This window comes from Seriola aureovittata, chromosome 20 (assembly GCF_021018895.1).
Source record: "Seriola aureovittata isolate HTS-2021-v1 ecotype China chromosome 20, ASM2101889v1, whole genome shotgun sequence".
Lineage (NCBI taxonomy): Eukaryota > Metazoa > Chordata > Actinopteri > Carangiformes > Carangidae > Seriola > Seriola aureovittata.
This window is the reverse complement of record NC_079383.1, coordinates 17,682,059-17,698,121: the sequence shown is the minus strand read 5'-3', so window position 1 is coordinate 17,698,121 and position 16,063 is coordinate 17,682,059. Positions and strand designations below refer to the sequence as shown.

Genomic DNA, 16,063 nt, shown 5'->3' with positions numbered 1-16,063 from the left:
TGGAGAGCTGAGGATCTTTCTATCAGATGTGTGCTGATGTGTGTTGTGCGCGTACGCGTGCTCACACTCCAGCATCCCTTGTTCGCAGCATCATATTGGTGTATTTTCGCCGTTTCTCAAAACTTCAGCGTGCTCTCTCTCTCGGCCGGCTGACGGGTGAGCGGTTCACAGGCCGCGAGAGAGCAGCAGAGCTAATAGCATCAGTGTAAGTAGCCAGAGTGGGGGTGATACGACCGTAATGTCATTAATATTTAGCTTAACAGCGAACCCTCGGGCGCAGTGCGATGAGAGCCATCCATCTCCCGGGCTGTGTGAGAGTTCTGATAACAGACAGGAGGAGGGCCGGTCCAGTGTAGTCCACAAAGCTCACATCCTGACTCTGGGAGGCTTAACCCACCAAATCAGTTAGCACAGTTCAGCTGTGAGATGTGCTCTCCAGCTTTTGAGCCCATTACCACCGTCCCTGGATCCAATCAGGAATCCAGCGCCAATATCAGTCGGTGCCTGCAGCTCTGACTCGACTGTAGGCTGCCGCTGCACAGACACGCAGGCAGGGGTTGTGGCCTGATAGGAGGCATTGTCCAGAGTAGTACAGCTGCTGTTGATGCTACTGTGAAAACTCTCACAGCACAAAAACCAGCACACACTGTGGTTTTCCGAGCTTTTCACTCATCTTACAGCGGCAAACTTCCTGTTGTGTCTCCCTGCTTCCCTACATCAAATTGGTCCTGAAGAACAACTGGGGTTACGTTTAGAAAAAGAAGCTCATGCTACTGTTTTTCTTTTTTTTTTAAATGTAACTCTACGTTTGTGTGTGTGTGTGTGTGTGTGTGTGTGTGTGCGTGTGTTACTCACTTGTACTAGCTGCTCCTGCGTGTCAAACTCGCGGCAACAGTTCTCCCAGTGACAGTTTGTCTCATAAACCACCTCTGGCTCCTGTTTGTTCTCATCCTTGTCTCCCTCCTCCTTCACCAGGGTCATGCCGTCAGGATGGTCCTGAAACAGTGAAAAAGTTCCAGCTCAGCAGGCAGTGCAGCAAGCGAAGTAATATAATGAAAATAATGCAAATAAACTTGATTTAAAAGCAAAGGCTGTAAAGGCTAAAGGAACTGCCTTCCTCTCCCCAGCATCAGTCCGTCCAAATCTGTCAGAAAAGTCATTTTTTACCTCCCTGCTGGTTTACAGCCAAAAATGATTTGGTTACAGGTCTCAGCCTCAGTGCCCCTGTGAATCTGGCCTTGTTTGGCTGTCTGGGAGAAAAATGTGGAGAGCGGAAATGTAGCGCTGAAAGCCCCGCTCTGTGTTTGGGGGTTTGTTATACGACAGGACTGGGGCGAGTATTTGAGGAATCTAACCCCTTCTTCCTGCTGTAGGTTGCTCTATTAGCCCAGACATATTTCACTGTCACAGAGAGGTGGCTGAGCAGAGCAGAGAGTTGGTGTGGGCTAACACCGGAGAAGGCTGCAGCTTCCACCACACACCTCAGGCTGCATCTGCCGCTGAATATCGACTCTAGTAGGGTTTTTCCTGCAGATGCAAACACTTACTGTTATCACATTTCTCTTTCATTTTTCCAGCCACTTAAAATTTACAAAAAAAAAAAAAAAGAAGAAAGAAAAGCAAAAACAATTTCCTTCCAGTGTCCCAAAGATCAATGGATTATTTTGCTTCGGAAACTGAAACTGATAAGAGCAGGGTGGGAAACCAACACCAACACACAGCAGAATGCAGGTAAATAAATACAGGCTGTGGCTGGTAAGCTTGTGTATTGTTGCAGCCATTTTGGCCGGTAAGCAGCTATTATATAGGCTTCTGATTCTAGTTCAAGAATCTAAAAATAAAAACAGGCCGGTGAATTCTGGTATTACCATCCACTTTGCAGTATGATACTTCTTATTTTGTGACTCAAAATAAATGTAAATAATATTAATAAATGCAGACTATCCTCACCTGTACGCTCACTGCACCTGGGCTCGGCAACTCTTCCTCTGGTTTCATTTTGGAGCGTTTGTGGTGCATCGGGTCTCCTGTGCTGCTCACAGCAGATTCACTCGTTGGTTTGGTCTGTGGGAAAAATTTGATTTCATCATTTTGAGCCTCCAATGGCAAAGTGTCGACTATAGAGACAATCACATTTGGTTTTTTTTTTTAACTTCCTGATATGTCTCGTTTTATCGTTTGTAGTGTTATTAAAAATGCACGAGGCTCAGAAGTCGATCGATCAGCACCTTAATCAAGCAGAAAAAAAACACTGTGGTTGAACTATAATGATTTTGTATCAGTCCCAGGCAAGATCTTTAACTAATTATGCTAATGATAAACTATGCAAAACATTAGCTGCTCTAATCAGTGCAATTAAACCAAACTCATGAATTCAATGAAGCATTCTCTGAACCAATGGATGACCTGACTGTGGCCCTGCTTTCATTTTGCCCCTGGGGGAATTCTTGCTGCAAGCCAAACTCACCATATAATAAAAGAATTAAGGTGAAGGTTTTTAAGTTATGGATAGTTATTGGTTTTCTGTTGTTGCTCCTGGAAACTGAGACTCGATCCCGTCAGTCTCTGCTTTTTGTAACGCATCTATCTTTGCCGAAAGATACGACATCCAGCTGTGGCCCCCGAAGCAAGACTCTGTTTATTCACAAGGAGGAAAAGGCAGTTTTGGCCTTCCCCATTAATGAATGAGGCCCCATTCACGATAATACAAAATTCAAGCAATGGGAAATTGCGGGGAAGACCAGTAATAAACACTGAATATTCACTTCAAATGTGGGCCCGCACATACAGTAAGGGTTGAGGAAGGAGAGGAAAAAGTCCCTTTGGATCCATCCATCCATGTCAATATTCCCTCTCTGTATCCTTGTTCTCTCTCTAGTGATTAATGGAGTCAGCAGTGGGATTCTATGCTAACAAGCCCCTTGTTGTTTGCTGCAGGCACGTTCTGGGGCGTGCTCGGCAGTCTAAAAACAAGAGACAACACAAGTAGGAGGAAACTCCCTTGAGACGAGCACGTGGAGGGGGGGTCCTGCCTGTACCACGTTAGCTCGCTGCATTTCGCCCGGGATGCGGCTGGCATGTGACGCCGCTATCTATTACCTGTGATGATGAATCGCACGGGCGCCTGCCGACGCTCTCTCACCTGTGAAGAGTCGTTGGAGACGACAGAGCGCTCGCTGGCGCTGAGCCCAGAGGGGGGGATGCCGGGTACGGGCCTCTGGGTGGCGAAGGCCGGTGTCGGGTGGATGAGGGGCGGGCTGTGGCCGAAGGCAGAGCCCACGATGCCCGGTTGGCGGCCAATCAGCTGCTGGTGCACGTGCAGAGCCACTGGGGTCGGAGGGTAGGCGAAGCTTAACGCCGGGCTGGAGAGAGCAGGAAGAGGGAAAAGCAAACCGGTTACAGAAGAGTGGATGAAATAATCATAAAACTACGAGTTCAACTTGACTCGAACATCAGTTGCAAAGTCAATGAGGCAAAAAAGGGGGGAAGACGGTGAATAAATGGATTGTTCTGGATAGCTCCTCATCCCTGAGGACAATCTGACAGGAGATGTTGTGGTAATGCTGGAACCACGGGGCTGCCGGCAAATCCCTGCCAATGAATGTTCAGCTTGTTAACACACAGTGAATTATCATGTGGTCTGTGTAAGGCAGTATGTCATTCTTCCACTGGGCAAATGATACAGATGATAAACAATCTGGAGTGTGTCCGATAGCCTTGTAAATAAAGAAGAATGATGTTCCTGTTCGAGCGACAGAGTTGTTTCCTCAGTTTATTTACCCTCATCCCGAGCTAACTTTGTTGATCCTAAAAAAAAAAAATCCCAGCAGCCACCGAACTTCCTCTGGGGTCTGTATAACCACAGGTGAACCGCCAGATAAACACAGATCTGTGTGGCTCAACAGCAGCGGCCTCCATTCATCCTGAGCCCTGACGCTCCGCTCTGGCTGCGACCCATATGTCTGCTGATCTTATTACGAGCCGAGTGGAAATCAATGGGCCGAGACACATTTGGGGGCCCATCCGCTTGTCATATCACTCATCAGTCTGTTGGCTCTGGCTATTTGGGTCCTGTCACCGGGACAGTGGCCGAGCAAGCGGCGTGATTGATCAGGTTCTTCTTACAGATCGCTGATCAATGGCTGTGGGTGGGGCGATGGATCTTTCCTTTTCCCCTCTCTCCTCTTTTCTTTTGCTCCCCTTTCGCTCACCTCCGGTTCCAGGGCGTGATGTATGTGACGTTTCCATGAGGGGTACCGGATGACTGACACGAGCCGCCGGGGAGGCAGGCTGACTTGCTGGCTGGGAGATCGTCACCCACACGGGGGCTTGACGTGGACGATATACACACATACACACACACACACACACACACACACACACACACACACACACACACACACACACACACTTATTCGCTCCACTACACACTTTTCTTTGCCCTTTTTCTCTGACACACATGCTACGGAACTACAGTATTATACAATTATCATGCCGCCATCCCGAGGGAGACATGTTTTTCACTGCTAAGTGTGCTTTATGAAAAAACACCGATTAAGGATATCAGAAAATCATTTAAAACATCGTTCCCCGCGGGGAGATCCTGCTGTTGGATGTATTATTGCCACATGTGAGTCCCAGAACGACCACCTTGAAAGAAACACAGTCAATCAAAACTTCCTGAAAGACATGCTGACAGGATAATAGCTGTTTTTTATAACATTAAAGGGCTAATCCGGTGATTTCATGTGGCACTTCTAGAAAACTGGGACACTGGAACAGGCAGGTTCAAACAAAACAACGGTCAAAATCAGAAAGCAGAAAAGAAATTTTATGGCTCGAGCTCCAGAAACACAGGCTCCTACGATTCCCACAATGCAACCTGATATGTGTGTCTTTCATTACATCACTCCCCCGCCATGTCTAAACCCACTTTGTTTTCAAACCCCATACCTCAAGTTTTTTTTTACCTCAAACGCAGGCTTTCTACAGCCTGAAACGTGAAGTAAGCACTACGGCCAAGCCGAGATCACCATGATGACATCACTGTGACATCATCAGGGTTATCTTGTCAAACTCACTCCTGAGCCGCAGAAGATTATACAACTGTGGTATGTTCTGTGATGAAGTAAACTGATAATAAACTATATAATTTACATAAAAATAAAAGGGTAGAAATTGGAAAAACAAGCAAACTTTTCTCTTGTAAAGCTAAATATCATATAGGGCATGAACAATATTGCATGTCTCAAAATGTGTTGATTGTAATACGCTGAATAAAACTGGACAAGGAAGATCACAAGGTAGAAATATATTTCAAGGCAAGATGATTTTCAAAACAGCGCGCTACCTGATGGCTCCAGCAGAGAGGTGACCGTAGGAGCCGCTGGTGGAGGAGCTGGAGCGGGAGTTGTTCAGCATGGTGACGAGAGAGTTGGGCGAGTTGCGAATCATTGTCTGCAGGTCGAAGCTGTGCTCGGAAAGGGGCGAGATGGGCAGGGGGCGCTTCCTGCTGGGCCGTGATGGCAGCCTCGGGCTCGGGAAGCGAGAGCCTGCAGGATGAGGGAAGAGGAGGAGATTTTTTTTTTTTTTTTTAGAGTAAGGTATGAGAAAAGAACTGACTGCCAAGTGGCTGCTGTGGAAGTGAGAGGTTAAAATTGCCTGTAAAACTGTACACGAACCCTTATCTGCTCCCTCATTCAATGTTTTTTGGAGACGTGCCTCGGCTAAATTCCTACAAATGAGTTACAGATCACAAAAAGAGCATTTGCTGGTGTCTACATGATTTTCTGTTTGACTTCATCCAAACTCTAACCTAATCTAACCCTAACAGATGACATTTTTGTCAATCATCAGACAAAAGGCTCATCTGTATGAGTGTTCGGCTGTCACTTGATGCACTGCTTGCATTTCATCCATGAGAAAACATGCCTTTTATTTTGGAGAAATGCTCTGACTGTGTATGGTAATATTTAATCAAGTCCAATTTGACTCGTTATTCAAATGCAATCAGTGTTGACTGGAAATAGTAAAAGGGGGTTTGAAAAGGTAAAAGGCGGAAAACAGCGCAACCATTCTCTCTGCACATACAATGAGCCACGGGTAGAGATTAAAACATGACTTTTGTTGTCTTTTCACATGGAGATGTCACAAACAAGACAGGGAAAAACAGAGGGAGATGGAAGGAGGGGAAAGAAGCGCTGAGGGGATGTCGCGCTTTGTGCATGAACTGACACAATGACTTTGTGACTCAAGACTTGGAAATAAAACATTTTGAGTTATTTTATAAAGCCAAACAAAACCAGCTTACGCAGCCCCAATAACCCCCCTCCATATTTACGTCCCCCACAATCCATCCATCTCCCAAAACGTAAATGCTCCATCTCTCGTTTGACACATCCAACGATTACAGAGCGCTCCATTCACATGGTAATCAGAGTGTGTGGATGTGAATGTGTGTGTGTGTAGAATGCGTCTGCGGCGGCAGCGGCGGTGTTCTGGCATACGTAGTCCTGAGTTTCAACCACAGCACGAAGCCGCGTGGAGAGCGACACCCCCTTTACATTGTCATTGTATGGAAAATCTGTCTTTTTCTGTGTCTTAGAGAAGGGGGTTTTGGGGGGAGAGGGCGCACATATACCCATACAAATCCCAGAGCACACATAATCGCTAAATACAATGTAGTTAGTCATGTGACGTTCCTCGACATGTCTGATGCTCCACTATTTCAGTCATCTCAAATCATAAATCTAATATATTTATTATCCTGTTTAGACAAATCTAACTTTCAATGTTCAAAATGTGACACACCTGACATTTTTTACACAAGCCAAATCCACATGAGCGTGAGAGACGGACTCCACTTGTGGGGAATTAGGGGAGGGGGGCTTATTGCTGAGGAGCAGGGCCAGCGTCCCCACCACTGCAAAGCCTCATGGGAGTGGTGTTTATTAATGCGCAGCCCAAATGATAAATCGGCCAACCGGGGGGAGAGAGAGAGAGAGAGAGAGAGAAAGAGAGAGAGAGGAGCGTCCTGGATCTTAGCAGGACTGTCCCTCTAATTTCCTCTTGATTTATGAACGCAATGGCTGGTTACGCGCCGCGTCATTAATTCTCACGGTCAGTGGGGGGGGGGGGGGGGGGGGGGTTCAGACAGGCCGGACTGACGGCGTTCGTAATAAAAGCCGAGACCAAAAGTGTGGTTGAACCCTTTGCTGACACACCTGGGGGCCACCTGAGAGGGAGGCTTTCACAGGGGAGGGTTATAGTGTCACTAAGACTATCCAGAACTTTTTTTCCCCATGCAACATAAAACTTGATGAGGAGATGTACAGATCAGAATTATTTGCTAAAAAAGAAGAATATTTTATCACACTTTACTTAAAGTCCCCCTATTTAGCATTTATAAGCAGTATTTTATTAACATTTAATAAGCAGTTCATAATGCACTTTAATGTGTAATTAATCTACAGTATAACTTCTCCTATAAAGACATATTTTTCATTATTGACTGTGTTTTCCTATGTTGTCGTTCATTATCTGTGTATTTATTGAATGTTTCTAAATGCTAAGTACAGGGACTTAAAGAAAATTATTACCATATTATTAATAACTGCAATTAATCAGGTCATATAAAACAGTTCCATTTAAAGTAAACCTGTTAATAAGAAAAACAACTTAATATTAGTAGAAAAAAATATAAAGGAGATTTAAATGATCTCATAAAGACTTTAGTGTAGTGATCTGTGAGAGCTATGGCACTAATTAGGCAGTAAGAACGTAGACAATAGCCCATTAAAGCACAAATAGGCAGGACAGGCCCATTGTTTCATTAGCACAGCTCTGTCTGAAGGTAATTACACTGATGTGAAAAATACTAAAATAGCCGCAGTAACATGGTAGCCCAGATTATCAGTGAAAGCCTCTTGATAGACTCTGCTCTTTGTATGTTTTTTTTTCTTTCTTCTTTCTTTTCTGAAATCCAACAAAGCTTTAAAGTGTTAATTTTTCCGGCGTTGGAACACACATTGTTGAAACATGATGAGTTATTACCAGCAATGATCACAGGCGATTTTTAAGTGAGGAGCACCGCATCTCCACTTAAATTTGGCCCTAATTGTTTTGTTTCAGTCTATTAATCTTAAAAAGTGACACAGAAGAAAGGATTTCTCCAGTGATGAATGGTGGGACATTCCAATTCCCACTTAATAGCAATTAATTTTCTGATACCCGCACAAGTTTGGCTAGTTTTAATTAGTTTGTGCGGAGGAATAGGGGGAACTTCACCCCGGATTTCCATGAAAGCGGCGTCTGCCTGACTAAATACATTCTCATCAAAGAGAGCGGGGTGAGGCTGTCCGACCTTTCTAAGATTCAGTGTGCGTTTAATTTCCTATTTACACTTTAAAATAACTCATTAGCATAAGTCCTCTGCACACAGTCCTGGGCCCAACACATTAAGACAATAGCTCATTTAAATCATGTCAAAGTAAAAGTTGCAGGTCCCTCCTCGCTGTGGTTGAGCTGCAGCTTGATCTATATATAGTACATGATAGGTGTATTGTGAAAGTGCATTTTAAGGGTTGAATTCCCACTGGGGCCACCCATGCTATAATGTGGAGGGATGCACTCATAATACTTTAAGGTGCAGTCCCAGTAGGCACGGATGTGGTAGGTGTCTTTTCCCCTGCAGGGCTGCTGTTTGGATATCTACAGTACCTAAAATATTAATTGAACATAATTTCAATAACTACTAATTCTACACTTTTCAATGTGTAATTAGGGATTTTAATGCAGCTGAAACCACAACCTAGATGTGTAAGAAACATTCACCCATCAACCACATGTAGCTCGTTCGCTCTGCAGATGCATGCTTAATGACACAGATACATCGTTATTGTCAGCTAAAACCTCCAGATTCTGTGATTTTGAATTTTTCAGATGAGGGATTCAATTTTCCTTTATTGGTTTAGAAATTTCTCCTAGCTCTGCAATATTTAAAATAGTGTTTCTCAAAAAGACAACGGACCCCCATCTGATAAGATTTTTGCTTTTAGACGTTTTATTACAGAGTGTTTGAAACCTACGACCAAAATAGTCTCAAATTCTGTCATTTTGTTATTTATGGATGGAATAATAGTGAAATTAAATTATTCCCCTTTTTGCTGAGGACCCCCAGGAACACCCCCCCCCCCCCCCCCCCAAGTACCCCTGGGTGTCACTGGACCCCACTTTGAGAACCACTGACTTAAAAAATGCATTGTCACTAAAATGCAAACAGGGTTGTTTTTAAAAGCTCATGAAAACTTGAGGTTTGCATCTTTATGGTAAAGTGCTGAAAACTCCCATGGCCATGAAATCTCTCACAGAACCAGGAGATGAGTGATGAGTATGACTGTGCATCAGTTTTAGACTTCATGTCATCAAGTGATGAGGACTGTAGCTCTGGTTCAGGCTTGTGTGTGCACGTCCACATGACTCACCACTGAGCCATTTGTGGGATCAGTGCAGACTTACTGTCCATTGCCTGCAGGTATTCCATGTGCAGGGCGCTGGCGCTGCTGGCGCCGGCCGTGGACGCCACAGAAGGGAGCAGGTCGGTCGTGTACGGGCTACGGTGGCCCGCCAGCAGAGCCATCTGGTGGTAGTACTCAGCCGTGGTCAGACCCGTGTGAGGGGCTGGAGAAGAAGAACATTCACGTCAGCAAAGAGGAAACGAGGTAACCAAAAAGTGAAGGTGACAGATCAGGAGACGAGGAAACGGTGGCTGGAGAGGCGGTATTTGAAGAAAATGGGAGGGAGGGAGGGAGGGTGGAGGAACAACAACACAGGAAGAGAGAAAAATTATTAGGTGGTGAGAAAAACCTGACAGGGAGAGCACCTGCACTGCATTAAAAACCTGCATTCATTTACATTAGATGATAATCAGCTCAGCAGAACAGTAATGAGCACATTAGCAACACCATCAAGTTAAGCAAAACAGCTGCACAGGGAGCATCACCTGAAGTGGAGAGCCTCACTGGGGATTACCGGATGCTTGCTCAGAGATTACAGTGAGTGTGCATTAGTGTTTGATTGATGCATTCATGCCGAGCACAGCATAACCGATCGTCTTACAATACAATTCTTAAACAGCCCTTTCTCTCCCTCTTACTGTTCCTTGATCACTTGGAGAGCGCGCACATGTCTCTGTATATATATTTATATAAATATACGTGTGTGTGGTAAGAGTATGTGGGCCGACACATCTCCTGCCAGAGATGGTGCTTGTGTGTTGTACACATTCAGGGCTGCAGTCTGCAGATATGCAACCTGCTCCTCGACTCTGCTCCTTTAAACTCTATAGGAAAAACAAAAGGCCTAAATCTGCCCAGATATATCTGCATACGTAAAGATACAGCAAACCATTCTGCCTCCACTTCATTTCTCTCTCTGTGTCTCTCTCTCTCCTTTCTCTCTCTCTCTCTCTCTCTCAAGTCGTTCGCTTAGTTATAGAGTGCTGTAAGTCCTTGAACCATAGCCTAAAAATAAACATCTGGCGGTGGGCTTCCTTATGCAAATATTCTAAGAAAGAGAGAGGGAAAAGACTAACACTGTGGTTTTGGATGCAAATATGGAATCGGTTCAGACCCACAGAGTGCAGCAGTTCTTTTTTTTTTTTCAACCCCAACTGAAGAAATAAAGAGAAAATAAATAAAGAAACACTGTATGAGGAGATTTCCTCTTAAGGCTGGCCTGTATGCCTGCAATATGCATCCATGATTGGTTGAATGAATGTAAGAAAAAAATTCTAAATTAATTCGATCTGGGTATTATGTCTTCACTGGAAGGAGGGAGTTTCTTAATTGTCTCCTCTGTTCCGCCTTAGCTTTGCTTTTGCATTCAACCATAATGTGGCCCTTTCAGTATCCACGCACAGAAAAGGGCTTTGCGGAATTTCTAAATCAGAAACGCTGGCATCCGAGTGCCATCCTGGGGGCAAAAAGAGGGGGGGCGGTGGTGGTGGTTGGGGTGGGGGAAGGAGGGGAAAGGCTGTCAGTGTGGCACTCGACGTGGAGAAGGCAGAGACGCGCCTCAGGACTTGGTGAGCCACCAGGTGCTTCCTTCGGCACAACAATAGGATCAGGGGCGAGCCTTACCTCTGAACCCCATCTCACACAGAAAAGAGGAATATTGTGAGGGAGGAGCAAAAAAAAAGCAAATGTGTGGCAGCAAGAGGGTGGCACTAAATCCCACCCACTTTAAATCTCCATTAGATTCTGTTAATTAATTCATCATTATTCAAATGTACTTTTTGGTAGAAAAAAAAAAAAAATCTTTGCATATTGAAGAAGGAGGCTCCCTGTAAGCGTGGTGATATACTAACAACACAAAAGCTGATGGGTTAATTAATCACCGGATTGATTAAAGGAGTAATTAGGTGCCTCATTCACAATTTACAGCATTATGAACTGAAAGGGGATCATGTGTTAGGTTGGAGAAACTATTTTGATTTAAGGCAAGCTGAGACTGGCGCACATTATGTTGTGGTAATGGAAAATTGGAGGGTAGAGAGTCTGCACTTCCTGTTCGCACAGAGCGGTGCTGGGGAGATGCAGGAGACGGGTTGAGTGAGTGAGCAAAGACTCGCGGTCTTCACTTAAGACGCCGCTTTTAACAGACTGGATGAGGATGAAGTGCGAGTGCGCTGGTGGAGAGGAAATGCCCCTGCTATCTGCCGCTTCTGAAATACACTTCAAGAGGAGGTGGGGGGAGCTAAAGTGGGTCTCTGCTGCCTAAGTGCCAAAAGTTGGATGGGTGAGGACATGAGGGCCATAATAGGTCATCAGACCATTTCAACAACTTTGTTGTGAATGTGGATTTTTGGCAAATAAGCTCTTTGATCCGGCGGCTTTTTATGGCATGAACATCTGCAGTAGTTTTACCTTTGTTTTGTTGATGATAGAGCTGTAACAAAAGTATTTTTCATTGTTGATTAATCTGTAGATCATATTGGCGATTAACTAATTAATTATTCGTTCATAAAATGTTAGAAAATAGTAAAAAAAAAAAAAAAAAAGCTGATATTCTAAGATTCCTTGTTTTGTCCAACCAACGGTGCAAAGAGATTCAATTTACAAATCATTTGAGAATCTAGAAGCAGCTATTTTTGCTTAATATGTTGTAAATGTTAATTTTCTGTCAAGTCAAACAAAAAAATAGTGTCTTTTCTTCCTCCATTTCTAATATTGATATTTTGTATCCGCATCTTTTCTATAATTGAACTGGCTCCGGTGTCCACTTTAATTGATTTCCCAGTCCAAATCCATCCTGAGATCTCAGGAAACAAATGCTCCCTGTAGGACACCATAACAACTGCCCCCCCCCCCCCCCCCCCGCCTCTCCCTCTCGCCACCCAACCCTGAACTTGAATCCGACCCTCCCTCGGCGTGCGCGATGTAACTGTACGTGACCCTGCCGCTCACTGATGCATCCTCCAGAGGTCTCTGACATGACTCACAGATCAAAAGGATTAGCCTCTATCCAACCTGCACCCCCACCCACACGGATCGCGGCGCACTCATAATACTCCCATGCACCCGTTCCCTCACTCAGATAACATCCCACCAACCCCTGGGTCTTAATAGAGATGGATCTAGTTGCCTCTCACCTGACCTCCTCTGATCTCAAACAGAAATTACACTGATACAGAGAATCGAGATTCCTCCTAATAGCGATCGAACCTCCACTAATCAATTCCAACAATTATTTTTAAGGGTCTACCGAGGCATTGTCGCTCATTTCTGCTCTGCTGAGCGTGTGTGCAGATGTGCATGTGTGCACTGAGCATGCAACCGTGCAGTGAGTGTGTATATACTGTAAGTACATCATGCTTTGTGCGACGGTGTGTGTTTCATTTCACCATCTGCAGGGCTGAGGCCCCGGGTGGCTGACAGAACGGAGATGGAGGGGCTGCTGTGGAGTGAGCGGATGTAGTCCATGTATGGGTTAATGTAGGGGTGCGGAGGGTGAAAGGGCGACTCCGCCCCCACGGAGGGGTTCCGCTGTGGCGAGATCCGGATGAGGGAGATGTCGGAGAAAGCCGGACTGCCCGCCAGCGCAGGAGGCCTGCAGAAACACACAGAGGAAAAAGAAATACAGAATTTTAAAAGAAGTTTTTAAACAAACTTAAAGCAATCAAACGGATTTCCTGAGGAAAATGCATGAGATTGCTGTAAACACTGATGCTGACTGGACTGATTTTTGTTTGATAAGCACATGAAAACCAATTTGGAGATTAGAGTATGAAAGAAGTTTGAACATTTTCTGCCATTATAAACAATGCTGCGAAGGCAGAAAACCTGAAACATAACAGGAAAGATGTGGAAAAGTTAAACCATGACATGAATCTTCTGAATGAGTTGAACTTTTTTAAGTCTGCTCACAGGAATCAGACTAATCAATCATGTGGAACAGCAGCATGTTCTGATTCGACTCAGCTCGTCACCAACTCTGTGTAAACAAAACATATGTGTTCAGCTGTCTCCACAGCTCCGACAGGCACGGCCTCTGAACACCCTGGTCTCACTACCGTGGGTGGACTGGCGGTGGCGAGGCCAGACAAATGGACTGTGACACTATCTCTCTGCCTCCGTCTGCGAGGCAGAGAGGAGAGCGCTGCATTCCAACTGCTCCCTACGCAGACATTTCCTCAGATCAAAGGCAGCTTTCACCACTGCGTCTTAATCAGAGGGAAACGTTAGACCGAGCTCACCGCTGGCCAGCGCCAGACAAGCAACGCTACACCACTTTACTCTAGATGGCTTCAAACTTGGCTTTGAGCTGAGGCCATGTACAGGATTGCACATGACTGATACAACGTTGTACAAAATCCACCAGCGAGTCTCACACAAGATGCACAATCTTTGCACATTTGCACATCGGGCCGTTCTCTTTATCAAAAAACGTTACTATGAATCGTCTCTATTGTATGAGATGTGAAATAAAGTTGAGAACAATCAGGAAAACTTCTTATGAGCCAAGTTTGAGATGAACTAATTTGTCTCCCTTCTTATAATTGGCTAGGAGGGCTAGGAAACTTCATAATGATGGCCTTCACCACAAAGGCCGTCCCCTGAGGATGTGGAGAAATCCACATATCAGCCAGACATTAACAGGCTAAGAGATTAGACTGAATTAGCCCCTCCACTTCTCTGTGGCTCCCCAGTGGACCAGTCTACTGTGACAAAAGACCCCAGGAGAAGGAGAGGATGAGCGGAGGAGGGAGGGAGAGAGAGAAAGCGGGGGTTTTAAAGAGGGAGGTGAGCAGGAAGAGGAGGAGGAGGAGAGATGGAAAAGAGTGAAAAAAAAAAAAGACAGGAGAGAGAGGGAGAAAGAGTGAGAGACCTGGCCCGGAGTTTGTCTCACAGTGACCTTGAGCAAGGAAAGGGGGAGCGGAACAGCCCAATTACAACCTCCACCCCGTCCCCTGATCCCCTACCGGCCCATTCGTCCCTCCATTTCTCAGCCCCCCTAATGAAAGAGCTCAGGCCAGGGCCAATAATGAGCACTGAGGAGCGGAAACAACACACACACACACACACACACACACACACACACACACACACACACCACACACACACACACACACACACACACACACACAACACACACACACACACACACACACACACACACACACACACACACACACACACACACACACACACACACACACACACACACACACACACACACACACACACACACACACACACACACACTGAGGACGGACATATGTGTACACAGGCATTCACACATACAAACTTTGTCTTCAGGAGCCTCTCTGTAATTAGCCCAAAGGGGCTATGGGACGATTTGAAAAGCTTTCACTGTGTTCAAGTGTGTGACAACATGTCTCCGTGATGCTGAAGCAGGTGTATGTGAGAAAACGACAGTAGCACTCTCAGGAGGGGACGTCCTGGGAGGGGATCTCAGTAAAAGCCTTGCTGTTAAAGGTGACAGATTGTAGGGATCATATCTGACGCTGCAACACAATGGGACATGTTTTTCTTCTTCTTCTTTTTTTTTTTTGTTCACCTCCATTTGATTTGTGTGTTTCTGCACGTCTGCTGTCAAAAAAAAACAACTCATGAGAAATATTTTACTTCCTCCACACCCAGGCCACGCTGAGGGCAACCGTGCGCACTTCAAAACAGGTGTGTGTGTGTGTGTGTGTGTGTGTGTGTGTGTGCGTGTGTGTGCGTGTGTGAAAGGTGTGTTTACGATAAGCAAGCCATGTGCCCACATGCCGCCATTACATGCCTCATTTACACACATCACAACACAGCTGCCGAGTGACGCTCACTTTGATGTCACATGGCGCTAACCATGCACGTACACACTCGTGCGCACACGTGTAGCTGAGAAGGGAGGGAAACCTGCTTCGTCATGACAGGAGACAAGAGAGGAAAAATAACCATGTCCTGCATCTGACTTTTTTATGAAAGTGTAACAGAGGAATTCATTTAAAATGCTGAAATTTTCCACATGTACAAGGTTCCATTTAATGCAGCACGGATATATCTGTGTGTGATATTTTATACATTTTCAATATAGAAATAAGAACTTTTTTTTTCCTCGTCTGGCCCTCCACATGAGGAGAGCGAGACACCCACTCCGGCTGCCATGACACTGATTAACCCTGTCATGCGTTGGCTGCGTCTCCCTTCGCTGACCCTGGCTAAATGCCTCTGCTTTGCCTTGTTTTTCCAATTAACTTAGCGAATAAGAACAAAGCTCCACTGGCAGGCTGGGAGTACCGGGGGGAAAAAAAAGGTGGTGGTCAGAAAACAAAAGAAACAAGAGGACACATGTCGACTGGCAGGAAGATGGTGGCACTGGGGGGGGGGGGGGGTTGAGCCTGTTGAAAGGTAGAAAGGGGAAAGAGAAGTTTGAGGAGGGGAGAGAGTTGTGGAGAGAGGGTGTAAGGGAGAGGCAGAGCACGAACAGTAGTCGGGAACAGGAGGAGGAGGAGGGGGTGTGCGAAGATATGGGCTACGAATTGGGAGGGAAAGGCGGACAG

The 16,063-nt window shown here is 45.5% G+C and overlaps 1 protein-coding gene across 2 annotated transcripts in view; it reads right to left on the bottom strand.

Moving 5' to 3' along the window:
- gli3 (GLI family zinc finger 3) overlaps positions 1 to 16,063 on the bottom strand; it is a 94,028-nt gene that overhangs the window by 12,325 nt on the left and 65,640 nt on the right. For both annotated transcript variants that reach the window (XM_056364075.1, XM_056364076.1), the window contains exons 5-10: positions 12,902 to 13,107; positions 9,517 to 9,678; positions 5,351 to 5,552; positions 3,143 to 3,362; positions 1,951 to 2,064; positions 856 to 996 (exon numbers count right to left, since the gene is read on the bottom strand). In XM_056364075.1, the coding sequence (XP_056220050.1) occupies positions 856 to 996; positions 1,951 to 2,064; positions 3,143 to 3,362; positions 5,351 to 5,552; positions 9,517 to 9,678; positions 12,902 to 13,107 (1,045 nt within the window). The remainder of the gene's footprint in view (positions 1 to 855; positions 997 to 1,950; positions 2,065 to 3,142; positions 3,363 to 5,350; positions 5,553 to 9,516; positions 9,679 to 12,901; positions 13,108 to 16,063) is intronic.